This window comes from Pelobates fuscus, chromosome 11 (genome assembly GCF_036172605.1).
Source record: "Pelobates fuscus isolate aPelFus1 chromosome 11, aPelFus1.pri, whole genome shotgun sequence".
Classification (NCBI taxonomy): Eukaryota; Metazoa; Chordata; class Amphibia; order Anura; family Pelobatidae; genus Pelobates; species Pelobates fuscus.
In genome coordinates, this window is record NC_086327.1 from 59,247,851 (window position 1) to 59,275,088 (window position 27,238).

The 27,238-nt window shown below is 45.6% G+C and overlaps 1 protein-coding gene across 2 annotated transcripts in view; it reads left to right on the forward strand.

Moving 5' to 3' along the window:
* LOC134577713 (myocardin-like) overlaps positions 1-27,238 on the forward strand; it is a 294,842-nt gene that overhangs the window by 203,025 nt on the left and 64,579 nt on the right. For both annotated transcript variants that reach the window (XM_063436577.1, XM_063436578.1), the window contains exons 2-4: positions 17,987-18,052; positions 18,475-18,533; positions 18,861-18,936. In XM_063436577.1, coding sequence (XP_063292647.1) covers positions 17,987-18,052; positions 18,475-18,533; positions 18,861-18,936 — 201 coding nt within the window. The remainder of the gene's footprint in view (positions 1-17,986; positions 18,053-18,474; positions 18,534-18,860; positions 18,937-27,238) is intronic.

Genomic DNA, 27,238 nt, shown 5'->3' on the forward strand with positions numbered 1-27,238 from the left:
TACACAGTACTGGAGACCGTATCTTCAGAAGAATATTAATACTTTGGAAAGAGTTCAGAGAAGGGCTACTAAACTGGTTCATGGATTGCAGCATAAAACTTACCAGGAAAGGCTAAAGGATCTTAACATGTATAGTTTGGAGATGAGACTGGGGGCTTATGATAGAAACATTTAAATACATAAAGGGAATCAACACAGTAAAAGAGGAGACTATATTTAAAAGAAGAAAAACTACCACAACAAGAGGACATAGTCTTAAATTAGAGGGGCAAATTATTAAAAATAATTTCAGGAAGTATTACTTTACAGAGAGGGTGGTGGATGCATGGAATAGCCTTCCAGCTGAAGTGGTAGAGGTTAACATAGCGAGGGAGTTTAAGCATGTGTGGGATAGGCATAAGGCTATCCTAGACTTAAGATAAGGCCAGGGACTAATTAAAAGTACTTAGAAAATTGGGCAGACTAGATGGGCCAAATGGTTCTTATCTGCCGTCACATTCTATGTTTCTAGTATAAGTTATATAAGTTATATACTGTCACCACGGCTTCTATGCCTTCAACACAAATATATAAAAAAAAAAATATATATATATATATATATATATATATATATATATATATATATTATCTATATATATATATATATATATATATATATATATATATATATATATATATATATATATACTGAACACAATGTTCAACGCAACACTTTTGTTTTTGCCCCCATTTTTCATGAACTTAACTCAAACTTCTAAGGACTTCTATATACACAAAAGGCCTGTTTCTCTCAAATATTGTTCACAAATCTGTCTGAATCTGTTTTAGTGAGCACTTCTCCTTTGCTGAAATAATCCATCCACCTCACAGGTGTGACATATCAAGATGCTGATTAGACAGCATGATTATTGCAAAGGTGTGCCTTAGGCTGGCCACAATAAAAGGCCACTCTAAATTGTGCAGTTTTATCACACAGATGTCGCAAGTTTTGAGGGAGCGTGCAATTGGCATGCTGACTGCAGGAATGTCCAGCAGAACTGTTGCCGTGAATTGAATGTTCATTTCTCTACCATAAGCCGTCTCCAAAGGCGTTCCAGAGAATTTGGCAGTACATCCAACTGGTCTCACAACCACAGACCACGTGTAACCACACCAGCATAGTAACCTCCACATCCCGCATCTTCACCTCCAAGATCATCTGAGACCAGCCACCTGGACAGCTGCTGCAACAATCGGTTTGCATAACCAAAGAATTTCTGCGCAAACTGTCAGAAACTGTCTCCAGAAAGCTCATCTGCATGCTCGTCCTCATTGCGGTTTTGACCTGACTGCAGTTCGTCATTGTATCCGTCTTGAGTGGGCAAATGCTCACATTCTATAGCGTCTGGCACTTTGGAGAGGTGTTTTCTTCACGGATGAATCACGGTTTTCCCTGTACAGGACAGATGACAGACAGCGTGTATGGCGTTGTGTAGGTGAGCGGTTTGCTGATGTCAACGTTGTGGATTGAGTGGCCCATGGTGGCGGTGGGGTTATTGAATATGGATAACGAACACAGGTGCATTTTATTGATGGCATTTTGAATGCACAGCGATACCGTGACGAGATCCTGAGGCCCATTGTTGTGCCATTCATCCACGACCATATCCTCATGTTGCAGCATGATAATGCATGGCCCCATGTTGCAAGGATCTGTACACAATTCCTGGAAGCTGGAAACAACCCAGTTCTTGCATGGCCAGCGTACTCACCAGACATGTCACCCAATGAGCATGTTTGCGGTGATCTGGATCGGCGTATACGACAGCGTTTTCCAGGTCCTGCCAATATCCAGCAACTTCGCACAGCCATTGAAGAGGAGTAGACCAACATTCCACAGGCCACAATCAACAACGTGATCAACTTTATGTGAAGGAGATGTGTTGCACTGCGTGAGGCAAATGGTGGTCACACCAGATATTGACTGGTTTTCAGACCCTCCGAAACCCCTCAATACAGTAAAACTTCACATTTTAGAGTGGCCTTTTATTGTGGCCAGCCTAATCATCATCTTGATATGCCACACCTGTGAGGTGGATGGATTATCTCGGCAAAGAAGGAGTGCTCACTAACACAGATTTAGACAGATTTGTGAACAATATTTGAGAGAAATAGGCATTTGGTGTACATAGAAAAAGTTTTAGATCTTGGAGTTCAGCTCATGAAATATGGGGGCAAAAACAAGTGTTACATAGTTACATAGTTACATAGCAGAAAAGAGACTTGTGTCCATCAAGTTCAGCCTTCCTCACATATGTTGTTGCTGTTGATCCAAAAGAAGGCAAGAAACCTAGTCTGAAGCGCTTCCAATTTTGCCTTCTTGACACGAAAATAGCAGTCAGATGTCTCCTTGGATCAAGCAGCTATTACCCCACTAATTAGAAATTATATCCGTGTATTTTATGTTTTTGTAAGTATTTATCCAATTGCAGTTTAAACATCTGTAGTGACTCTGACAAAACCACCTCTTCAGGCAGAGAATTCCTTATCCTTATTGCTCTTATAAAAACCTTTTCTTTGCCTTAGATGAAATCACCTTTCTTCCAGCCTAAATGTGTGACCTTGTGTCCTATGTATAGCCCTGTTTATGAATAGATTTCCTGATAAAGGTTTGTACTTACCCGAATATATTTGTATAAAGTTATCATATCCCCTCTCAGGCGCCGTTTTTCCAAACTAAACAGATTCATTTTTTTAACCTTTCTTCATAACTAAAATGCTCCATTCCTTTTTATCAATTTTGTAGCTCGTCTCTGGACTTTTTCTAGTGCCATGATATCTTTCTTTAGAACAGGCGCCCAAAATTGCACAGCATATTCAAGGTGTGGTCTTACCAGCGATTTATAAAGAGGCAAAATTATATTTTCATCCCGAGAATTTATGCCCCTATTTATACATGACAAAACCGTACTGGCTTTAGCAACTGCAGATTGACATTGCATATTGCTGCCTAATTTGTTGTCTATAACAATTCCCAAATCCTTCTCGTGTGTGGTTATCCCAAATTCACTACCATTTAGTGTGTAAGTTGCTTGAGCATTCTTAACTCCGAAGTGCATAACTTTGCATTTCTCTACGTTATTTCATCTGCCATTTTAGTGCCCAGTCCCCCAATCTAGCCAAATCCCTCTGCAGCAAAGCAATATCCTGCTCACATTGTATTACTTTCCAAAGTTTTGTATCATCTGCAAACACTGATACATGGCTTTCAATGCCTATTTCAAGATCATTTATAAATATGTTAAATAGAAGTGGTCCCAAAACAGAACCTTGAGGGACACCACTTACCACTTTTGTCCAGCCTGAAAATTTACCATTAATTACAACTCGTTGTACTCTATCCTTAAGCCAATGTTCTACCCAAGAACAAGAATATTCATCTAGACCAATTTCTTTTAGTTTGAAGACTAACCTATTGTGAGGAACCGTATCAAATGCCTTGGCAAAATCCAAGTAGATCACATCCACTACAACACCCTGATCTATACTTCTACTTAATTTTCGTAGAATGCAATTAGGTTAGTTTGACATGACCTATGTTTCATAAAACCATGCTGATTATTGCTAATAACAAAGTTCTTCCCAATGAATTCCTGAATATTATCCCTTAATAGCCCTTCAAATATTTTCCCAGTTACAGAAGTTAAGCTCACAGGTCTATAATTTCCAGGCAAGGATTTTGAACCCTTTTTAAATATAGGAACAACATCTGCCTTCTTCCAATCCTCCGGTACAACACCTGAAACAAAAGAATCTTGAAAAATTAAATACAGAGGTTCACTTATTTCCCCACTTAGCTCCTTAAGTACTCGTGGGTGAATACCGTCAGGCCCCGGAGCCTTATTTACATTAATTTTCTTTAATAGCGGTAGCACCTTGTCTCGAGTTATCCAATCACAAGTTATCTGCAATTTTTTTGCAGCAATCGTTTGCATATCTCTTGCCATAGGATCCTCATTAATATATACTGATGTGTTGCGTTCATAATTTTGTTCAGTGTATATATATACACATATATATATATATATATATATATATATATATATATATATATACATATACCGTATTTTTTGCTCCATAAGACGCACTTTTTTCCCCCTCAAAAGCGAGGGGAAATGTCTGTGCGTCTCTTGGAGCGAATATGAAGCTTTACTTACCTGTCTTGTAGCGTTGGCCGGCAGCACAGGGCGCACCGCGGTACTGGAACTTCAATTTCAGAGTGCACACTTCCTTTCAGTCCCGCCGGAAACCGAAACCTGAAATTGAAGTTCCAGTACCGCGGTGTACCCTGTGCTGCCAGCCAACGCTACAAGACAGGTAAGTAATTATGGCACACTATGGGACAAGGAGAGGGGAGGGGGGAGTGACACTATGGGACAAGGGGAGGGGGGGAGAATACTATGGGAAGGGGGAGAACACTATTGGATGAGGAGAGGGGGGATAATACTATGGGAAGGGGGAGAACACTATGGGAAGGGGGGACACTATTGGACAAGGGGAGGGGGGGAGAATACTATGGGAAGAGGGGAACACTATTGGATGAGGAGAGGGGGGACACTATTGGACAAGGGGAGGGAGTTAAAGAACACTTGGACAAGGGGATGGGGGGTTAAAAATCACAGTATACAGTATCGTTCATGCGGTGTTCATCATTATCTTGAGTCTATTCTAAGTTAAGTCCGTAATGTGCCTCGAAATGTATGTGTGTACGTGAGTTTGAGTGTGTGAGGTAGTGTTGCCTCTTCCAGATGGGGGTTGTCCCCTCTCGCCGTCCTCCTTTCTTGCATGTTTCGTTAGCCTCATCCCCAGCCTCTGGGTAGCGAATGTGTCCAGTCTCTCCCGTCTGGGATAGCCCCCCTGTGGATTTCTGTCTATGGCTGTTCTAAGCACGTAGGCCACTCTCTAACCGTGCCCTGGACTGTTTCAACCTAGTTCTGCGTGTTGTAGTAGTAGAGTTATGATTGGATACGTGGGGAAGAGTGATGGCGAGGTTGCACAGCGTCCGATGCGCCGGGCTCCCATCTCCATCCCCCCCAGACATCCCCCTATGTTTATTCGTTGTTTGCATTCTGTGCGATGTATACATACCAAGGTCTCCAGCGCTCCACATGTTTTTCCGTCCTCCCCAGTAGGCTCGCTATTGTAGATCCGGCTCTTTGCATTTCTTCGACCCTGCGTCTCCACTGCCCTACTGTCGGCGGGTTTGGCGATTTCCACAAAAGCGGTATTAGCGATTTTGCTGCATTAAGCAAGTGCCTCAAGATTGATCTTTTGTATGCAGAGAGAGTGTCGTCCGTGTGGTGTATTAAGGATAATGCTATGGTTAGATGCGTGGGTTCCTCTAGTATGTTCCTTATTTCTCTTTCGATGGCATCCCAGTATGGTTTAATTTTCCTGCAGTCCCACCATAGGTGTTTTATGGTTCCTCAACCATCTTCACATCTCCAGCAGATATCTGGGACTAGAAATAGCGTGCGGTACCAGTGGGAGATTAATTTGTAGTTTACCTCTTGGAGGTGGGAGCTGGAGGAGCTTTTATGCTGCAGCACCAGGATTTTTTCCCATTGGATCTCTGTGAATGTTTCGTCTGTTAGGTCTTCCCATTGTCTTTGATATATGTTGTTCTTTTCCCTCTCACCGATGATCAGGCGTTGGTATATGACTGTCACCGTGCCCTCCGCCTCTGGTGTGTGGAAGCATAGTGTTTTGTACCAGGTTAGATCCCTGTGTAGTTTGCTCTTGTGTGGTATGTTATGATAGTAATGCCTCACTTGGGCTCTGTGAAACCGGAGCATTATCGTAGGTGTTTCCCCCTCCGTTATGTCTCTGTGTCTTTATGCCTGTTTCCGTCATCACTGTTTGCAGAGGTATGTATCCTTCCTGGTTAGCCAATGGCCACGCGGATGCGGGGAGCCCATCTCCCAGGTCCGTATTGTGGGTGATGGGAATCAGCGGGCTTGGTTTTGGTGAAACGTGGGGCACTTTCCTCACTCTGGTCCAAGTGTTAATCGTTTGTGCAATGGGTGAGTCTTCCCCGAGGTCATTTGCAGCCTCCGATTCCCTGTGCCAGAGAAACGAGTGGAGGTGGTTATCCGCAATGTCTCTATTCAGGGATACCCACCATTTGTGGGAAGTGGCTGAGTGTAATTCCCTAAGGCACTGCAGGACCGTCGCATGATAATATTTGCCAAAATCCAGCAAGGCAAGTCCACCCCATGTTCTTGGAAGGCACAGTTTTTCGTGACTGATCCTAGCTCTGCTCCCTTCCAGATACATCTAAGAATCGCTGTCCTGAGCATTTTAAAGAAGGCTTGTGGTATGATCCGAGGTATGGTGTGAAAAAGATACAGTACCCTGGGTAGCACGTTCATTTTCACAATCGCTATTCGTCCCTGCCATGAAATGTGATTGTAGTTCTGTAATTATGGGTGTATAGATCTTTCGCAGCGGGGGTGACCCATATCCCTAGGTATTTAATTTGTTCCGTGCACCAATGGAAGGGGAATAGACGTTTCAATCGCACACATTCCTCCTCTGGTGCCGTGACATTCAGTATGTTGCATTTTGATAAGTTAAGCTTAAGTCCAGATAGGCTCCCATGCGTCCGAAATTCTTCTAGTAGCTGTGGAATGGATTCGAGCGGGTTGTCTAGAAAGAAAAACATATCGTCGGCGTACGCTGCCACTTTATGTTCCTGTGTTTTGTGTTTGAATCCTGTGATTGTCGGGGTTCTCCGTACTTGGTCCAGAAATCATTCCAAGGTGAGCGCGAATAAGAGTGGCGATAGCGGGCAGCCCTGTCTGGTGCCATTTTGAATGTTGAAGCAGTCAGTTAGTGCTCCATTAACTTTGACTCTAGCATTCGGCTGTTGGTACAGTGTATTGATCCAGGCCAACATCCCATCTCCAATTCCGGCTTTTCTTAGGGTCCCGGTCATGAACTGCCAGTCCACCCTATGAAATGCTTTTTCTGCATCTGTGGAGAGTAGGAGTAGCTTTTTCTTCAGGTGCTTTGCTTGTTGTTGTATTGTGAAGAGTCACAGTGTGCTGTCTCTGGCTTCCCTTCCCAAGATGAACACCGTCTGATCCGGATGCGTCAGTCTGGGCATGTATGCCTGCAGCCTACATGCTAGAACCTTGGAGAGGAGCTTCACATCCGCGTTTCTAAGAGAAATTGGGCGTTAGTTGCCCACTTGTTCTGTGTTTTTGCCCGGTTTCCATATTAACGTGATCGTCGCGGCCAACGACTCCCTGTGGAATGTTGCGCCATCTCGTAGGCTATACATTGCCTTAGCCAGTCGTGGTATTAGCTCCTCACCAAATTTCTTGTAGTATTCCACTGGGAATCCATCCGGGCCTGGTGCTTTACCCGTTTTTGCTGATTTCAGGGCCATCTTTATTTCTTCCTGATATCTTCGGCCGATATCAGGGCATCGGGGTTGAATCCATGTAGGTATCTAGCTATGTTAGTTTGTTTTATCTCCGGGGTCATTCCCTCCTCTTCGTTAGGTATGTTATACAGTTGCATATAAAACTACCTGAATTCTTCCGCGATTTCCTCTGGAAATTGCGTCAGTTTTCCCCGGCTGGTTCATAGGGCTTGTACCTGTGCCCTGTTCTGTGGGTCTCTCAGCATCCGGGCCAGTAGCCTTCCTCCTTTGTTGGCATGTCGATAGAAGAATGCTTTCGATCGGTGTAGGTTTCTGGTATGTTTGCGTTCTATGACGTCCATTAACTGCCTTCTTTTAGTGATTAGTAGTGATGTACCAAACTGTTCGCCAGCGAATAGTTCCTGGCGAACATAGCGTGTTCGTGTTCGCCGCCGCGAGCAAACACATGCGCGGTTCGATCCGCCCCCTATTCATCATCATTGAGCAAACTTTGACCCTGTGCCTCACGGTCAGCAGACACATTCCAGCAAATTAGCAGCAGACCCTACCTTCCAGACCCTCCCACCTCCCTCCCAGCATCCATTTTAGATTCATTCTGAAGCTGCATGCTTAGTGAGAGGAGGGAAAGTGTAGCTGCTGCTCATTAGATAGGGAAATTGATAGCTAGGCTAGGGTATTCAGTGTCCACTACAGTCCTGAAGGACTCATCTGATCTCTGCTGTAAGGACAGCACCCCAAAAAGCCCTTTTTGGGGCTAGAACATCAGGCTGCTTTTTTTTTTTCTGTGTAATGTAATTGCAGTTGCCTGCCTGCCAGCTTCTGTGTCAGGCTCACAGTGGATACTGTGCCCATTTGCCAAGTCAGTGCCACCACTCATATGTGGTGTCACAATAGCTTTTGCTTGACATTTAAAAAAAAATTTTTTCACTGTAATAGATTAAATAGCAGTTAGTTGCCTGCCAGCTTCTGTGTCAGGCTCAAAGTGGATACTGTGCCCATTTGCCCAGTCAGTGCCACCACTCATATCTGGTGTCACAATAGCTTATGCTTTACATTTAAAAATATTTTTTTTTTCACTGTAATAGATTGAATAGCAGTTAGTTGCCTGCCAGCTTATGTGTCAGCCTCACAGTGGATACTGTGCCCATTTGCCCAGTCAGTGCCACCACTCATATCTGGTGTCACAATAGCTTAAGCTTGACATTTAAAAAGAAAAAAACATTTTTTTCACTGTAATAGATTGAATAGCAGTTAGTTGTCTGCAAGCGTCTGGGTGTCAGGCCTTCAGCGTGTGCTCTGCAGACCTCTGCCAGTGTACTTTGCCACTCATATCTGGTGTCTCTATAGCGTGCTTTTACAAAGAAAAAAAGTTTTTCAGTGTAAGCTAATAGCAGTCAGTGTCTTTAAAGCGGGTGTCAGGCCTTCAGCGTGTGCTCTGCAGACCTCTGCCAGTGTACTTGGCCAGTTGCCACTCATATATGGTGTCTCTATAGCGTGCTTTTACAAAGAAAAAAAGTTTTTCAGTGTAAGCTAATAGCAGTCAGTGTCTTTAAAGCGGGTGTCAGGCCTTCAGCGTGTGCTCTGCAGACCTCTGCCAGTGTACTTTGCCACTCATATCTGGTGTCTCTATAGCGTGCTTTTACAAAGAAAAAAAGTTTTTCAGTGTAAGCTAATAGCAGTCAGTGTCTTTAAAGCGGGTGTCAGGCCTTCAGCGTGTGCTCTGCAGACCTCTGCCAGTGTACTTGGCCAGTTGCCACTCATATATGGTGTCTCTATAGCGTGCTTTTACAAAGAAAAAAAGTTTTTCAGTGTAAGCTAATAGCAGTCAGTGTCTTTAAAGCGGGTGTCAGGCCTTCAGCGTGTGCTCTGCAGACCTCTGCCAGTGTACTTTGCCACTCATATCTGGTGTCTCTATAGCGTGCTTTTACAAAGAAAATACGTTTTTCAGTGTAAGCTAATAGCAGTCAGTGTCCTTAACCCCTTAAGGACCAAACTTCTGGAATAAAAGGCAATCATGACGTGTCTCACACGTCATGTGTCCTTAAGGGGTTAAAGCGGGTGTCAGGCCGTCAGCGTGTGCTCTGCAGACCTCTGCCAGTGTACTTTGCCACTCAAATCTGGTGTCTCTATAGCGTGCTTTTACAAAGAAAAAAAGTTTTTTAGTGTAAGCTAATAGCAGTCAGTGTCCTTAAAGCGGGTATGTCAGGCCTACAGCGTGTACTCTGCCAACCTCTGCCACTGCACAGTGCCACTCATATCTGGTCTCACAGTAGCTTGCAAGCATAGTACCACTAATCAAAAAAAAATGACAGGCAGAGGCAGCCCCCCCCGCAGGGGCCATCATGGCCGTTGTGCTGTGATTCTCTTTGGCCCTAGAATAATGCCCAGTTTTCAGAGGCCACGTACCCTGAACTTGAAAAAGTTGACTGGCTAACACAGGACACCCAATCTTCTACAGCTTCCGCTCTGAACCTTGACGCACCATCCTCCTCCAGCTTAGCTTCGGGCACCTCTCAAGATACCACTCACCCGCCTGCCGCCACCACCAAAACTAGCACCACAGCTGCTTCACTTGGTATGTCAGAGGAGTTATTCACACATACGTTTGAAGAAATGTGTGATGCGCAACCATTATTGCCAGAGGATGTAGATAACAGGCATATGTCTCAGGCAGGCAGCATTACACACATGGACGTACGGTGTGATGATGATGATGATGTTGTACCCGCTGCTGATTCCTTTGCTGATTTGTCAGGTACAAGTGAAGCGGTTGATGATGACGATGCGTCCATGGATGTCACGTGGGTGCCCGCTCGGCAAGAAGAAGAACAGGATGAAAGTTCAGATGGGGAGACAGAGAGGAGGAGGAGACGAGTTGGAAGCAGGGGGAGGTCGTCGCAAGGAGCTAGTGGCACTGTCAGACAGCATGCATCGGCACCCGGGGTCAGCCCGACAGCACGCCAATCAACGCATGCTGTGTCCACCACCAGAATGCCGTCATTGCAGAGGTCAGCAGTGTGGAATTTTTTCGTGTGTCTGCCTCTGACAACAGCGATGCCATTTGCAACCTGTGCCAAAAGAAACTGAGTCGTGGGATGTCCAACACCCACCTAGGTACAACTGCTTTGCGTAGGCACATGATCGCACATCACAAACGCCTATGGGATCAAGACATGAGTACAAGCAGCATGCAAACTCTAAGCCGCCATCCTCCTCCTGGTCCAGCATCTTCAGCCACGTCAACCACTGCTGTCCTCCTTGCCCCCTCTCAACCATCAGCCACTCCGTCTCCCGCCTTGAGCAGTTCCCGCTCATCTGCCCACAGTCATGTGTCTGTCAAGGACATGTTTGAGCGTAAGAAGCCAATGTCAGAAAGTCACCCCCTTGCCCAGCGTCTGACAGCTGGCTTGTCCGAACTATTAGCCTGCCAGCTTTTACCATACAAGCTGGTGTAGTCTGAGGCGTTCAAAAAATTTGTAGCTATTGGGACACCGCAGTGGAAGGTACCCTGCCGAAATTTCTTTTCACAAAAGGCAATCCCCAACCTGTACTCGATTGTGCAAAAGGAAGTAATGGCATGTCTGGCACACAGTGTTGGGGCAAGGGTCCATCTGACCACTGATACCTGGTCTGCAAAGCATGGTCAGGGCAGGTATATCACCTACACTGCGCATTGGGTAAACCTGCTGACGGCTGACAAGCATGGAATGCGTGGCATTGCAGAGCAGTTGGTGACACCGCCACGACTTGCAGGCAGTCCTGCTGCCACCTCCTCTACTCCTCCTACTCCATCCTCTTCCATAACCTGCTCGGCTGAGTCCTCTTATGCTGCTGCGTCTTGCTCCACATCAATGGGACCCCCCCAGCTCCCCAGGTACTATTCCACATCCCGGATACGGCAGTGTCACGCAGTCTTGGGTTTGACTTGCTTGAAAGCAGAGAGTCACACCGGACAAGCACTTGTGTCCGCCCTGAATGCACAGGTGGAAAAGTGGCTGACTCCGCAGCAACTGGATATCGGCAAAGTGGTTTGTCACAACGGAAAAAAATTGTTGGCGGCATTGAAGTTGGGCAAGTTGACACATGTGCCGTGCATGGCACGTGTGTGTAATCTGATCGTACAACGCTTTGTGCATAAGTACAAAGGCTTACAGGACGTTCTCAAGCAGGCCACGAAGGTGTGTGGCCCTTTCAGGCGTTCCTACACGGCCATGGCGCACTTTGCCGATATTCAGCGGCGAAACAATATTCCAGTGAGGCGCTTGATTTGCGACAGCCCGACACGTTGGAATTCAACACTCCTAATGTTCGACCGCCTGCTCTAAGAAGAAAAAGCTGTTAATGAATATTTGTATGACCGGGGTGCTAGGACAGCCTCTGGGGAGCTGGGAATTTTTTTGCCACGTTACTGGATGCTCATGCGCAATGCCTGTAGGCTCGTGCGTCCTTTTGAGGAGGTGACAAACCTAGTCAGTCGCAACGAAGGCACCATCAGCGACATCGTACCATTTGTTTACGACCTGGAGCATGCCCTGCGAAGAGTGCTGGATCAGGCCGTAGATGAGCGTGAAGAGATAGAGGAAGAGTTGTGGTCACCATCACCACCAGAAACAGCCTTATCAGCATCGCTTACTGGACCTGTGGCAACGCTGGAAGAAGATTGTGAGGAAGAGGAGTCAGAGGAGGAATGTGGCTTTGAGGAGGAGGAGGAAGAACAATTACAACAGGCATCCCAGGGTGCTCATTGTCACCTATCTGGTACCCGTGGTGTTGTTCATGGCTGGGGGGAAGAACATACCTTCATTGACATCACTGAGGAGGAGGAACGGGAAATAAGTAGCTCGGCATCCAACCTTGTGCAAATGGGGTCTCTCATGCTTGTTGAGGGACCCTCGTATAAAACAACCTGTACTGGGTGTCCACGCTACTAGACCCCCGGTATAAGTAGAAAGTGGCGGAAATGTTACCGAATTACAACAAGTCAGAAAGGATGCAGCATTTGCTAAATAAATTAAAAAGTATGCTTTACACAGCGTATAAGGGTGATGTCACAGCACAACGGGAATCTAACAGGGGGAGAGGTGGAAGTCATCCTCCTCCTCCTTTTCCTCCCACGACCACACCGGCAAGGACAGGACGCTTTAAAGACGTGTTGTTGATGGAGGACATGCGGAGCTTTTTAAGTCGTACGCATCGCCACAGCCCTTAGGGATCCACCCTCAGAGAACGACTCGACCGACAGGTAGCAGACTACCTCGCCTTAACTGCAGATATCGACACTCTGAGGAGCGATGAACCCCTTGACTACTGGGTGTGCAGGCTTGACCTGTGGCCTGAGCTATCCCAATTTGCGATAGAACTTCTGGCCTGCCCCGCTTCAAGTGTCCTGTCAGAAAGGACCTTCAGTGCAGCAGGAGGTATTGTCACTGAGAAGAGAAGTCGCCTAGGTCAAAAAAGTCTAGATTACCTCACCTTTATTAAGATGAATGAGGGATGGATCCCGAAGGGACTGACACTGGGCGATACATTCGACTAAAAAAGGCCTGATGAGATGAGCTGCCTTGGGCTAAAAATGGTCCACACCCTGCTGTATTTTAGCTCTGAATGCCGGTTGACTTGCGTGACTTATCCGCCACCAACTAGGGTTCAAGCCGCAATGTTTTAGGGCACTTTCTGCCTGGGAAACAAACATCAATTTTTCTGGCCGCTGCTATAGCAGCGGCTGCAACCATACCTAATTTTTCAGGCATGTGTACATGCCTAATTTTTCGGCCCTCTGGTGCTGCACTGTGGCTTCAAAAACCAAACCCCCCCAAAAAGGCACATAGTGACCCTATGTAGGGGGAACAGTCCCTATTCTGCTCTGTGTCAGTGTGTATCAGGGATCCTTTGGTTAGGTGTCAATCCATATCTGCCAAGTGACCCTATGTAGGGGGAACAGTCCCTATTCTGCTCTGTGTCAGTGTGTATCAGGGATCCTTAGGACAGGTGTCAATCCATATCTGCCAAGTGACCCTATGTAGGGGGAACAGTATCTATTCTGCTCTGTGTATCATGGTCTCTGAGGACAGGTGTCAATCCATATCTGCCAAGGGACCCTATGTAGGAGGAACAGTCCCTATTTTGCTCTGTGTCAGTGTATATCAGGGATCCATAGGACAGGTGTCAATCCATATCTGCCAAGTGACCCTATGTAGGGGGAACAGTCTCTATTTTGCTCTGTGTCAGTGTGTATCATGGTCTCTGAGGACAGGTGTCAATCCATACCTGCCAAGTGACCCTATGTAGGGGGAACAGTCTCTATTCTGCTCTGTGTGAGGAGGAGGAACGGAAAATGAGTAGCTCGGCATCCAACCTTGTGCAAATGGGGTCTTTCATGCTGCCGTGCCTGTTGAGGGACCCTCGTATAAAAAGGCTGAAGGAGAACGACCTGTGCTGGGTGTCCACGCTACTAGACCCCCGGTATAAGCAGACAGTGGCGGAAATGTTACCCAATTACAAGTCGGAAAGGATGCAGCATTTTGCAAAATAAATTAAAAAATATGCTTTACAAAGCGTATAAGGGTGATGTCACAGCACAACGGGAATCTAACAGGGGAAGAGGTGAAAGTCATCCTCCTCCTCCCACGACCACATCATATCTGCCAAGTGACCCTATGTAGGGGTAACAGTCCCTATTCTGCTCTGCGTCAGTGTGTATCAGGGGCTCTGAGGACAGGTGTCAATCCATATCTGCCAAGTGACCCTATGTAGGAGGAACAGTCCCTATTCTGCTCTGTGTCAGTGTGTATCAGGGATCCTTAGGACAGGTGTCAATCCATATCTGCCAAGTGACCCTATGTAGGGGGAACAGTCTCTATTCTGCTCTGTGTATCATGGTCTCTGAGGACAGGTGTCAATCCATATCTGCCAAGTGACCCTATGTAGGAGGAACAGTCCCTATTCTGCTCTGTGTCAGTGTCTATCAGGGGCTCTGAGGACAGGTGTCAATCCATATCTGCCAAGTGACCCTATGTAGGGGGAACAGTCCCTATTCTGCTCTGTGTCAGTGTGTATCATGGTCTCTGAGGACAGGTGTCAATCCATATCTGCCAAGTGACCCTATGTAGGGGGAACAGTCTCTATTCTGCTCTGTGTCAGTGTGTATCATGGTCTCTGAGGACAGGTGTCAATCCATATCTGCCAAGTTACCCTATGTAGGGGGAACAGTCTCTATTCTGCTCTATGTCAGTGTGTATCAGGGATCCTTAGGACAGGTGTCAATCCATACCTGCCAAGTGACCCTATGTAGCGGGAACAGTCCGTATTCTGCTCTGTGTCCGTGTGCATCAGGGGCTCTGAGGACAGGTGTCAATATGTCATATGTCAGGTGTCAATCCATATTCATTGTGATTTAGGAATGTTATGTGATTTCTGCCCTTTATGGATTAAAACTAGACTCTGCATCAACTGTGTCATTTTCCATGGGAGTTTTGCCATGGATCCCCCTCCGGCATGCCACAGTCCAGGTGTTAGTCCCCTTGAAACAACTTTTCCATCACTTTTGTGGCCAGAAAGAGTCCCTGTGGGTTTTAAAATTCGCCTGCCCATTGAAGTCAATGGCGGTTCGCCCGGTTCGCCGGTTCGCGAACGTTTGCGGAAGTTCCCGTTCGCCATTCGCGAACCGAAAATTTAATGTTCGCGACATCACTAGTGATTAGGTCTCTGTACGTCTGGTCACTTTGGGTTCTTTTGTGGGTCTGCTCCAGTTCTGCTATCTGACGGGTGAAGTCCGTTAACTGTTGGCCGGCTTCTTTTTTCTTCTGTGATGCCATCCGGATTAAGTGTCCCCTCAGTACACTTTTGTGCGCTTCCCAGATGGTCATGACACGCCTTCGGTAGTTTTTTCCTCAAAGTATTGGCGTATAATGATCCGTAATTTGTGCCCGTGATGGTTCATCCAGGAGAAGTGAATCATTTAGTCTCCACAACGTCCTGGCAGGGCGATAGCGTGGCGATGTCATGGTTACTTTCGTTGCGCTGTGATCCGACCAGGGCATGGGTTGAATGTCTGCTCCTCTGAGGTAAGTGAGGCCTTCCTGTTGTATGAACACGTAGTCTATGCGAGAGTATCTGCGGTGTAGTGTTGAGTAGTACGTGTAATCTCGGTCCTCTGGGTGCAGTGCTCTCCATGTGTCCACCAGTCAGAGGTCTCTGAGGGACTTGTGGATTGTTTTCAGGGCCGAGCCAGGTATGCTGCTCTGTCTCGTGGACGTGTCTGCCAGAGGGTCTAGTGGGACGTTCAGGTCTCCTCCAAGTATCAGTATCCCCTCCATGAATTTAGTCAGCTTCGATAGTGCCCTATGTAGAAAGCTAGCCTGACCTGTGTTCGGGGTGTAGATGTTAGCTATTGTGTATACTTTCCCTGAGATCCCCCCTTTGACAAAGAGGAATTGGCCCCCCGGATCCACCAATTGCTCTGTCATTTCGATCTGAAGGTTTGCTGCGAGTAAAATTGCCATTCCCATTTTTCTCGATGTGGGGTGGTTGCTATAGTAGTTCACCGGGTAGTGCCTGTATTTAAGTAGTGTTTTGGCGTCCATCTTCAGGTGAGTTTCCTGTAGAAGGGCAATGGAGACACGTTGTCTCTGTAGGTCTCGCAGGAGATGCGTTCTCTTCTCCAGGGCGTTTAGTCCTCTGCAGTTTTGCGTCATAATGATCAGTGGCGCTAGGGAGTATGCCATTCGTATGTTATCTCCCATCGGGGGAGGGGTGTTCCTATGGGTACTGTGTGTGTAGAGTTTCAGTATCTAATGTGCCGACTTGAGCCCGGGCGCGTCCGACGGGCACCCGCGTAGGTGGGCGGGGGAGGGTCCGCGAGGAGTGGGTTCGCTGTCTCAAGGGCAGCGTTAAGGGGGAGCTAGTTGTTAAGTGGAGGATAAAGTGGTGTAGTTTACCACTCATCCTCCAATTGCGGCAGGTGTTATTTTTTGTTTCTTTTTTTTTTTTGGGTGCCTGTGGTGTGAGTCGGTGTGTGTGTTGTGTGTGTCTTTACGATCAGTGTGAGGTTTTATCTCCCCCACTTTGGGGGGACATAAGCCCGTGTAACTGAGTGGACAACCAGGGCCGTACCACTGCTCGGTGGCTCCCGCAGTAGTCTTGGTTTACACGGGTCTAGGTCAGGTCAGTGCCCGAGTTCAACCGGAGATGTAGTGTGGGTCAATCCCTAGGTGTCCTGTAAGTTTTCTGTGTGCGTGCACTATGCGATCATGTGATTTAGGCTAATGTGAGCACTTCCCATGGGGTCTAGTCTATTGGTGTCCATGTTTTCGGCTGCCTGTCCGGGCCCCTCTGTCTCAGGGGGGAGACACTCCTTAGCCTGTCCTTGTGGTCGTTAGCATCCAGTCCAGGGAGTGGGTGGTGGGTAGGTCAAATGTCTATCAGAGTGTGGGCGGTCGGATCTAGTCCACTATGGTTAGCGCTCGGTCACGTTATGTGGCTATTGGGTTATGTCCCCAGTTTTGGAGTCCGGGTTAGGGGTGCGTTCCGATGTTACATTTTTTTTTTTTTTTTTGGGGGGGTGCTTGTGGAGGTGTGTTCGGGGATAGGAGTCTCACTACTCAGTTCATGTCAGCCTCTCACCGGGGTTCGTAGTGTAGCTATGTCTGCCTAGCCAGGCTAGATCCTATATAATATCGGTAATATTTAGCACACATTCATCAGTTTTCTATCGTTTAAGCAGTGATGTTAGAATTGTCAGCGTTCCTCGGTCTCGTCGCTCTGTGTGCCCGATCAAATGTTATGCGGGGTGGTGCGTCTGGGCCTAGTATCTCTCCAAACAGAGCAATTAACGTGGCTTCTACATTTTCTTCACCATTAGCTTCAGGGAGATTGCGTATCCTAATATTGGATCTTCACCCCCTATTATCCAAGTCTTCTGCGTGTCGCCTGAGATTCAATAGTATGATACCTTGTCTGGTGAGTGCCACGTTGTAGGCGTCTATGCGGCTGGTCGTCCCTGTTCCGCAGCTTCTAGTGCTTGGATGCGGTTCCCCTGTGCCGCTATGTCGTTCCCGAGCATATCTACTTCCGAGCGTATCGCCTCATGGAGGGTATTGGAGGTGCTTTTAAGGTCAGTTTTTGTGACCATCGTGCTGGTTAGGGCTCTGATGTCTGCCCTTATATCCGCTAGTGAGAGTGTATGCTCCACCGTCTCGTGCTGTGAGGCTTGGTTGTCGGATATCTTTGGGCCCTGGGTGTCGCGTAGCTGCCTGCCTGGTGTTTCTAGGTACCCGTCCAGTGAGCCCCCAAATTCATTTAATAGTTAATAAATGTATTTGCTTTAATTTATGAGACATTTGTGTATTTTCATTCAAGTGTATTCAGGCATTCAGGTATTTCCTTATGTTAAACATTATTAAATAAGCACAATACCTATTCAAAATAGAATGCTCTTTTCTTATATGAATGATGTATTTTTTATCTATACATTTCCAAATCATTTACTGTTGCTAGTTTTGACAGATATATGTTCAATTAAATAAATGTTGAAGAAACCATAATCATTTTTTTTTTTAGTTCTGCAATTGAGAATGCAGCATCGGCGCACTCAGGAACAGATGTCAGAGCGCAATTTAATCCCATGTAAGTTATAACTGTAAGTCAATAAGTAATTTAAGAAAAAGATCACACATTCTACATTTGACAAAACATCATAAGTTATCTGTTGAAGAAACATCTGCATTATTTCTTCTTGCAAAAACACTTAATTATACAATAAGCGTGATAAACCCTCTAAAATATTTGAAAACACACATTACATTTTTACTACTAAATAAAATACATTGCAAATCTTTGCTTACAATTATCTAATTATCTGATGTACAATGACTATAGCAGCTAAATACAATTTTTCTTCAGATATGAAACATTAAATAGCATAAATTGGTATGTTACATGTTTTTAGAATTTCAATGACTCTAAAAAATAAATCTGAATTTGTATCTGAAATAAGTTTTAAAAATGTTTAAGTTGCTCATTTGTTTATATTTTGATTCTGTTTGCAGCACCAAATAAAACACAATCACCTTTCCAACACCAAAATGGCAATGTGGGTCAAATCAAAGTAAGTATGTTTAATTATACTAAATGAAGCAATGAAGAATTAATAAATAATGGGAATGTTTAAGTTCAACTTTTCACATACTAAATTTCAACACTTAAATTAACTAAAACATTTTAGTTTACTGTTTAATATTTTATGATACTATCAAATGGGCTCAACGTCCATCAGCTCGCACTATCCTAAAACCACTATAGCAATCCTTCTGTTCTGTTTAAACATAACATATATGTTTAGTAGTATTTTAATAGATCATTAGAGCTTATCCTATAAAATATTCTGAAAAAAACAAATACAAGTAAATATTACAATAATTTATTTGCCTGACAGACTGAAGATATTATGAGGTTCAAGAATCAAAACAAGCTCCACAAAGTGTCAGCTGCGAAGATGCATTTTTCTGAAGGTTTGTCATTTATTTATTTGTTTCCGTTTTTTTTTCAATTTTTATTGATTTCAAAAATAGGATACAGAAAGGAAAAGTGGATGGAGAAACATAATCATATACATTTTCCAATTGATAACATTTGTAGACATTTATATTTGCACATCATTTCCACATTTATACTTGATACAGTATTCACCCTTGTGATGTAGTATAATTTTGTTTCCCGTTAACAGGGGCCTTGTGTTTGTGCAACCTTACTCTCTAACTCCTGCCAGGAGTTTATTTTATGTGAACTAAGGGAGTGGGGCTAAACAAAGAGGGTTGGGGGTCTAAATGTTTTCTTACATATACTTAGCTTAGGAATTGTAAATCCTGGAACCTTTAGGACTTGGGCAGATCATTTCGGGTATGGTTGTATGATTGTTACATTGTACCAGATGTTAGACTTAGCCTCCTTTTCCTAGAGGCTTTGGTAATTCTATGCGTGCCTCGGGGTTAGTCGTAGTTAGGCTTAGTTATTACTCTAGTCTTGTGCTCGCTTGTACGTATGATTCTATCCGTCCTATAAGGTTCATGTTCCCAGGTGGTCCTGCTGTGCTGTGCCTGGTGGGTGGACCAGTATTCTGTCCACATCAGGTTTGCTTTGGGTAGTACACCAAATTGAGATGCGAGCATAGATTTGTATGTCCAGTTAAGGTTTATTTGGTCAGCTTTCCACAGCTAGGTCGTGTGGAAGATTTCCGCAATCTAGATATAACTAAGGCTGCTGTAATGAGAATCTGATATGTGGCCGCCCAGTGGGATCCTCTCCAGCGGCATGAACAATATACACATGTCCACTGTGAAATCCACCAAGACGTGGGTTACTGGTTCTATAAGTGTTTTTATCCCTCACCAAAATGGTTGTAAACTCGTGCACGACCACCAAGCATGCAGCATGGTTCCTACTTGTTCTCCACATCTCCAGCACAAGGTGGAGGAAGATTGGGGAAAATTTTGTGTATTTTGTCAGGTACTAAGTACCGACAGTACAGCAGCTAGAAAGCTGCAGCTCTAAGTGGTTGGAGCATGATGTGACTCCTTTGTGAGGAGTATGCCTTTATCAATTTCTCTTCAGGTATGGTGCTTATAAGTAAGCGATAGCACAGTGAGATCACTTTTTTGGGACTTTTTGGTGTATACAGATTTATTTGAATTCTGAGAGCATTTGGATTGGTTCAGCATTACCTGGTTTTGGTTTTGTGCTCATTAAGCATGACCTTAACTAGAGATACGAAAAAGTAATGGGGGATGGTAGTCGAAATTGTGCTTGTAGGTCTGGAAACTGAAGTAATGTTCCCTTGTCATAAAGTTGTATTATGTGTGTAATGCCCTGATCTATCCACAGGTTTTTGTCAAACGTGGGAATCAGCTGAGCTTTTGATTCTATCGGCATTGCCCAAAGTAATGGCTGAAAGCACACCAGGTCAGTCTTTGACCGCATTCCATACCTTTATTAGTTTCTGGGAAGTGGTGCGAGGGTGGCCTGTGACTCGCTGAGGTCCATAGATAGATGTACAGTTCTAGTGGTTTGGCCCAATGGGATTCAATGTGCAGCCATTGGGGGAAAGTTTTCATTGGATCGCTGCTCTATAGTAGGCTAGGAGGTGTTCTTTGTATGAACTTGGTAGCGACTCTCACTTTTTTGCTCTGCCAAGTAAATCATAATAGCAAGTTATATACAGTTGAAATTAATCTCTTAGGTAGATGGATTTGAAGTGATCTGAAACGATATTGCAGTTTAGGTAGTAGGGACATTTTGAGTGCCCCTATGCGACCCAACCAAGGTAGAAACTTCCCTTCCCATGAAATTAGCATGGATTTTAAATACTGCGAGAATGCTGAGATAACTGGCGTTGAACAGGTTACGCCAGTCCAGTGGGAAGCTCTCCCTAAGGAGTTCCATTTGTTTCTTAGGGATATTTATGCAGAGGGCTTGCATTTTCGTAATATTTAGTTAATAGTTTGATAGGTGCCCGTATTGTTCTATGAGTTGCATGAGGTTAGGCATAGCTATGTGGGGTTGCGTTAATGTAAGAAACACATTATCTTTAAAGAGGCTGAGTTTTTTTCCCTGTCGCACAGGGCTACTCCCCTGATGGAGTCTGTTTTTAGCCACCAATGGCTACAGGACTAGTACATAAAGCAGTGGTGAGAGTGGGCATCCCTGCTGTGACCCATTGGCCATCGTAAACGGTCTGAAGCAGAATCCACCACTGACCACTCTGGCAGAGGGTTGGCTATATAAGGCCGACACAACCTGAATACATTCATCTGGAAAGCTGAATCTTTGCAGTACCGGTTTGAGTAAGGTCCAGTTAAGGCAGTTGAAGCGAGATGAGCCACTTCAGACCCCCATCCAGCTCACACTGTGCACCAAATCCAGTACCTTACAGGTGTTATCTGAGCCCGGTCTCCCTGTCACGAATCCCACCTGATCATCATGGATCAGGAGTGGCAAAATAAGGCTCAGTCATTGTGCGTGTACTTTTGCATATAGTTTGGCATAAGTATTTAGTGGTGATATTGGTCGGAAGTTTGGGCAGTGGGTTGTTGGTTTGCTCAGTTTGGGGACAGTGATTATGTGAGCTAGTAGTGGCTAGTATGTGTTGGAATTTTTGGTAGTACAGGTGAGAAAACCCGCCTGGGCCGGGGGCTTTGTTTTTTCGGTAATGATTTTATTGCCTCCTTGATTTCCTTTATGGAGATCGGAACTTTAAGGGAAGCATTTTGATCTTCCGAGAGGCTAGCTGTATGTTCGCTAAGTAAATATGTATATCTTTCGTAGTCAGATTTGCCGTTTGACCTGTTTGTGCTAAGTTGTATAACCCCTCGTAGAAGGTTGCGAAGGAGTTGCTTATGTCTATGGGGTAGAGTACTTTCTCATTGCTCTGATTGATTATATATGATTAATAAGTGCAACAAAAACTGTACAACAACAAAGTGCAAATACAGTGTAGGGCACCACATCACAAACACAGTGATGTGTATAATGACCAGCAGGATGATGAGCTTCTAGAACTCACAGAAAAATAAAAATAAATATCATAGTCAGGGCCGGACTGGGACAAAAATTCAGCCCGGGCAATTAAAGGCAGAGCAGCCCACTATTAGGGGCGGGGCAAGAAAGGAGGCATGTCATGTCACCACCATTGACACGCACACCCCTTTCCCCTCCACCAAATGAGTATGTTAATGTGACGCTCCTCCAGAGCATCCAGTGCTCCTGGCTAAAATAAATGCCATGAGTTTTTTTGGGGGGGAAAGGGGGATTGAGTTTGTGCTGCGTTTGCTGGGATTTGTCTCTGGTGTCCTCAATAGTGGGATACCAGAGATCAAAACAGGAACCAGACTGTAAAAGAGTGTTGTGCATGTGTGAGGATGTTCCTTGTGTTGTTGTATATGTTTGGACGTTGCATGTGTGTAGAGCAATTGTGTGTGTGTGAAGGGGTCTGTTTGTGGCGTACTGCATGTGGTTAGGGGCTGTAGTCTGTGTGTCTTTGGGTTGTAAAGTATGTGTGTTTGTGTGTGTGTATTTATATAGGGCCTGTGGAGTGTGTGCATGTAAGGAGCTGTACTGTGTGTTTGTGAGTGTATCTAGGGGCTCTAGTGTGTGTATGCATATAGGAGCTGTAGAGCACATGTGTATAGGGGGATAATGTATGCATAGGTGGTGTAGTGTGTACAGGGGGTGCAGAATATGTATTTATAGGGGATATAAATTAGTGTGGGTGCATGCAGGGGGTGTAATGTGTGTGTTTATAGGGGTATAACGTATATAGCCTTGAGTATAGCCTTGAGTAATGCTTTCCTATGTGCGGTTTGAATGCGCGCGTGGCATGTGCATTCGGAGCTGAGAGGCGGATCGGGACGGAGCGATCCCCAGCGCCAAGGGTGTCCGGCGCTGGAGAAAGGTAAGTTCTTAAGACACACACACTCATGGACAGACGCACACATTTACTGACAGACACACACTCAGTGAAAGACGCACACACTTTAACACTAACACACACACACACACTCTAACACTAACACACACACTAACACACACACACACTCTAACACTAACACACACACACACACACACTAACACACACACATACTAACACACATACACATACTAACACACACTAACACACACTAACTCTCACTAACACACACACTCTCACTAACACACTAACACACACACACACTAACACACACACTAACACACACTAACACACTCACTAACACACTCACTAACACACTCACACACACACACTCACTAACACACACACACACACACACACTAACACACACACACACACTAACACACACACACACACTAACACACACACACTAACACACTCACTAACACACACTCACTAACACACTCACTAACACACACTCACTAACACACTAACACACTCACTAACACACACTCACTAACACACTAACACACTCACTAACACACTAACACACATACGTTTTTTTTTTTTTTTAAATTTAATCCCCCCAGCCTCCTTACCTGTGGGAGAGCTGAAGGGATTCCCTGGGGTCCAGTGGTGTTGCTGGCCCTGCTGTCACCCGGCTGGCGGGCGCGCGAGGGAGCACTCTCCCTGGCTGAGTGCTCCCTCTTCAGCTCCCTCGCGCGCCGCGTACTGATGCCGGAGCCGGAAGATGACGTCATCTTCCGGCTCCGGTTTCAGTGCGGTGCGTAAGGGAGCTGAAGAGGGAGCACTCAGGGGACATACCTTGGTCGGTATGTACGCCACTGTGTAGGTTTATGGGGTATAGAGTGTGTTTAGTGTGTGTATGTGAGTGCCAGGGGAATAGTGTGTATATAAGGGGTATAGATTGTGTGTAGTGTGTTTGTGTGTTAGTGCAGGAGGTGTAGTGTGTTTGTGTGTTAGTGCAGTGGGTGCTGTGTGTGTAGTGTTTTAGTGCAGGGGAGCAGTATGTTTGTGTGTTAGTGCAGTGTGTTTGTGTGTTACTGCAGTGTGTTAGTGCAGTGTGTGTTTTTGTGTTACTGCAGTGTTTGTTAGTGTAGTGTGTATTAGTGCAGGGGAGCAGTATGTTTGTGTGTTAGTGCAGTGTGTGTTTGTGTGTTACTGCAGTGTGTGTTTGTGTGTTACTGCAGTGTGTGTTTGTGTGTTACTGCAGTGTGTGTTAATGCAGTGTGTGTTTGTGTGTTACTGCATTGGGTGTTAGTGCACGGGAGCAGAATGTTTGTGTGTTAGTGGTGCAGTGTGTGTTAGTGCAGTGTGTGTTTGTATGTTAGTGCACGGGAGCAGAATGTTTGTGTGTTAGTGGTGCAGTGTGTGTTAGTGGTGCAGTGTGTGTTTGTATGTTAGTGCAGGGGAGCAGAATGTTTGAGTGTTAGTGATGCAGTGTGTTTGTGTGTTACTGCAGTGTTTGTTAGTGCAGTGTGTGTTTGTGTGTTACTGCAGTGTGTGTGTTAGTGCAGTGTGTGTTTGTGTGTTAGTGCAGTGTGTGTTAGTGCAGTGTGTGTTAGTGCAGTGTGTGTTTGTGTATTACTGAAGTATGTGTTACTGCAGTGTGTGTTAGTGCAGTGTGTGTTAGTGCAGTGTGTGTTAGTGCAGTGTGTGTTAGTGTGTCACTGCAGTGTGTGTTAGTGCAGTGTGTGTTAGTGCAGTGTGTGTTAGTGCTGGGGAGCAGAATGTTTGTGTGTTAATGGTGCAGTGTGTGTTACTTCAGTGTGTGTTTGTGTGTTAGTGCTGGGGAGCAGAATGTCTGTATGTTAGTGGTGCAGTGTGTGTTTGTGTGTTAGTGCTGGGGAGCAGAATGTTTGTGTGTTACTGGTGCAGTGTGTGTTACTGCAGTGTGTGTTTGTGTGTCAGTGCTGGGGAGCAGAATGCTTGTGTGTTAGTGGTGCAGTGCGTGTTACTGCAGTGTGTGTTTGTGTGTCAGTGCTGGGGAGCAGAATGTTTGTGTGTTAGTGGTGCAGTGTGTTACTGCAGTGTGTGTTTGTGTGTCAGTGCTGGGGAGCAGAATGTTTGTGTGTTAGTGGTGCAGTGTGTGTTACTGCAGTGTGTGTTTGTGTGTCAGTGCTGGGGAGCAGAATGTTTGTGTGTTAGTGGTGCAGTGTGTGTTACTGCAGTGTGTGTTTGTGTGTTAGTGCTGGGGAGCAGAATGTTTGTGTGTTAGTGGTGCAGTGTGTGTTTGTGTGTTAGTGCTGGGGAGCAGAATGTTTGTGTGTTAGTGGTGCAGTGTGTGTTTGTGTGTTAGTGCTGGGGAGCAGAATGTGTGTGTGTTAGTGGTGCAGTGTGTGTTACTGCAGTGTGTGTTTGTGTGTTAGTTCTGGGGAGCAGAATGTTTGTGTGTTAGTGGTGCAATGTGTGTTACTGCAGTGTGTGTTTGTGTGTTAGTGCTGGGGAGCAGAATGTTTGTGTGTTAGTGGTGCAGTGTGTGTTACTGCAGTGTGTGTTTGGGTTTTAGTGCTCGAGAGCAGAATGTTTGTGTGTTAGTGGTGCAGTGAGTGTTAGTGCATGGGTGCAGTGTGTGTAATGTGTTTGTGTGTGTATATGGCCTTAAATTATTATTAATAAAAAGTAAAAAAAATAATAATAATTCCATTTACTCCCCCTTTTAACTTTGCATGGGGGGTAGGGAGCATTCCCATACCTGGTGGTCCAGTGAGGCGGGGCTACGCCACACACACACATCCCTGGCGGTCCAGCGGCAGGTAATTCAGTCTGTACCCCACAGGGTACAGACAAGGTCTCTCTCCCTCTCGCGAGCGCCGTTTTTTCAGAGCGTTGCCGCGGGTTACCATGGCAACGCTCTGATAATCTCGGAGCTCGCGAGAAGAGGAGAAAGGAAGCTGCTCGCCGTGCGCGGAGGGTGACCGGCTCACTGCCCGATCTCCCCTCCGGCCCATGATGGGGATAGAACTTCATCTTGGGGCCGGTGCTGCTGCGCATGGGCCGGCAGGGGAGATCTCTTGATCTTTCCTGCTGGCCTCGGCCCATGGCCATCGCGGCCAGTCCGGGCCTGATCATAGTGCAAAACAGCTTTAATTTACAATAGATAAAGACAGGATAAAAATGGAACACTCACAAATAAAATGGCACAACCGACATAAATCAATATGTGCAGAAGCGCATTTTAGCCTGTAATAGGCTTTTACCCCAGATGCAGCAGTCTTTATGGAGGTTTCAGCAATTCAGTCTCATTGATTCTGATACCTCTAGCTGCCGAATACTTTCCTGGGCTGTATACGTACTGTATAGGTGCTCAACGCGTTTCGTCTCTGTGTTGTAGACTTCCTCAGGAGCATGTTGCGCCTTCTGTGGCTGGAGGTTTAAATCTGCCGGGTCGCGTCCTCTTCCGGTATGTGCGCATGCGCGGCGACGTGACGTCATTACGCCTATGTCTGCCGCCCACATGAGTTCCACTTTGGAACGCAAATTGACTTTATTTATATCGGCACAATGGACAGGACTCTGTTACTATGTAACAGATGCCGGTCTGTAGCCCTATGCCTCTTTGAAGGGATATAGGGAGTGTGTCCCATTTGTAGTGGCTTGCCTGCACTCAGTGTTTTCGGTCATCTCACTATTTTTATCTTGTATTTTATATGATTATATATCAGTTAAGCATTGGCTTCTTTGTGTTTTAAATGAGACACTAATAATTTGCTGGCCTTATTGCCTTAGATAAATTGGTGTGCCTTCAACATACGCAGGTTAAAGCTCACTTGTTAACAAAATGGAGGAGGTAACAGCCACCACTTGCACCCACGAGGCCTCCTTAAAAGAACTACAGGGGCAAAAAACATACTTGGAAGACATGCAAGAGGACCTAAACAATAGGTCCAGGCGTAATAACATTCACATCAGGGGGCTACCTGAATCCTCAACACCAGAAGCACTCACCGCTATGCTACACAAAGCTTTCAGCAGCCTACTACCTGATGCCCCACCATCAGACCTCCTCCTGGACAGAGCCCACAGGGCCCTCCATCCACCCTCCTCGAGCCCCATGCAGCCTCGAGATATCATCATCCGCTGTCATTACTTTCACATTAATGAGGCGATAATGCGGGCGACAAGGGAGACCCCATTACAAATTGAAGGTCAAACAGTACAACTATATCAAGATCTAGCACCTACCACCCTGCGAAAACGGAGGGAGCTGAAACCATTGACCCAAGCCCTACAAGCACAGAGGATACACTATTCATGGGGCCATCCCTTTAAGCTAATGGTACGTCACAACAACCGTACACTTACGCTAACTAGACCATCAGAGGCCCAAGACTTTGTTGCGCAACTAGGCA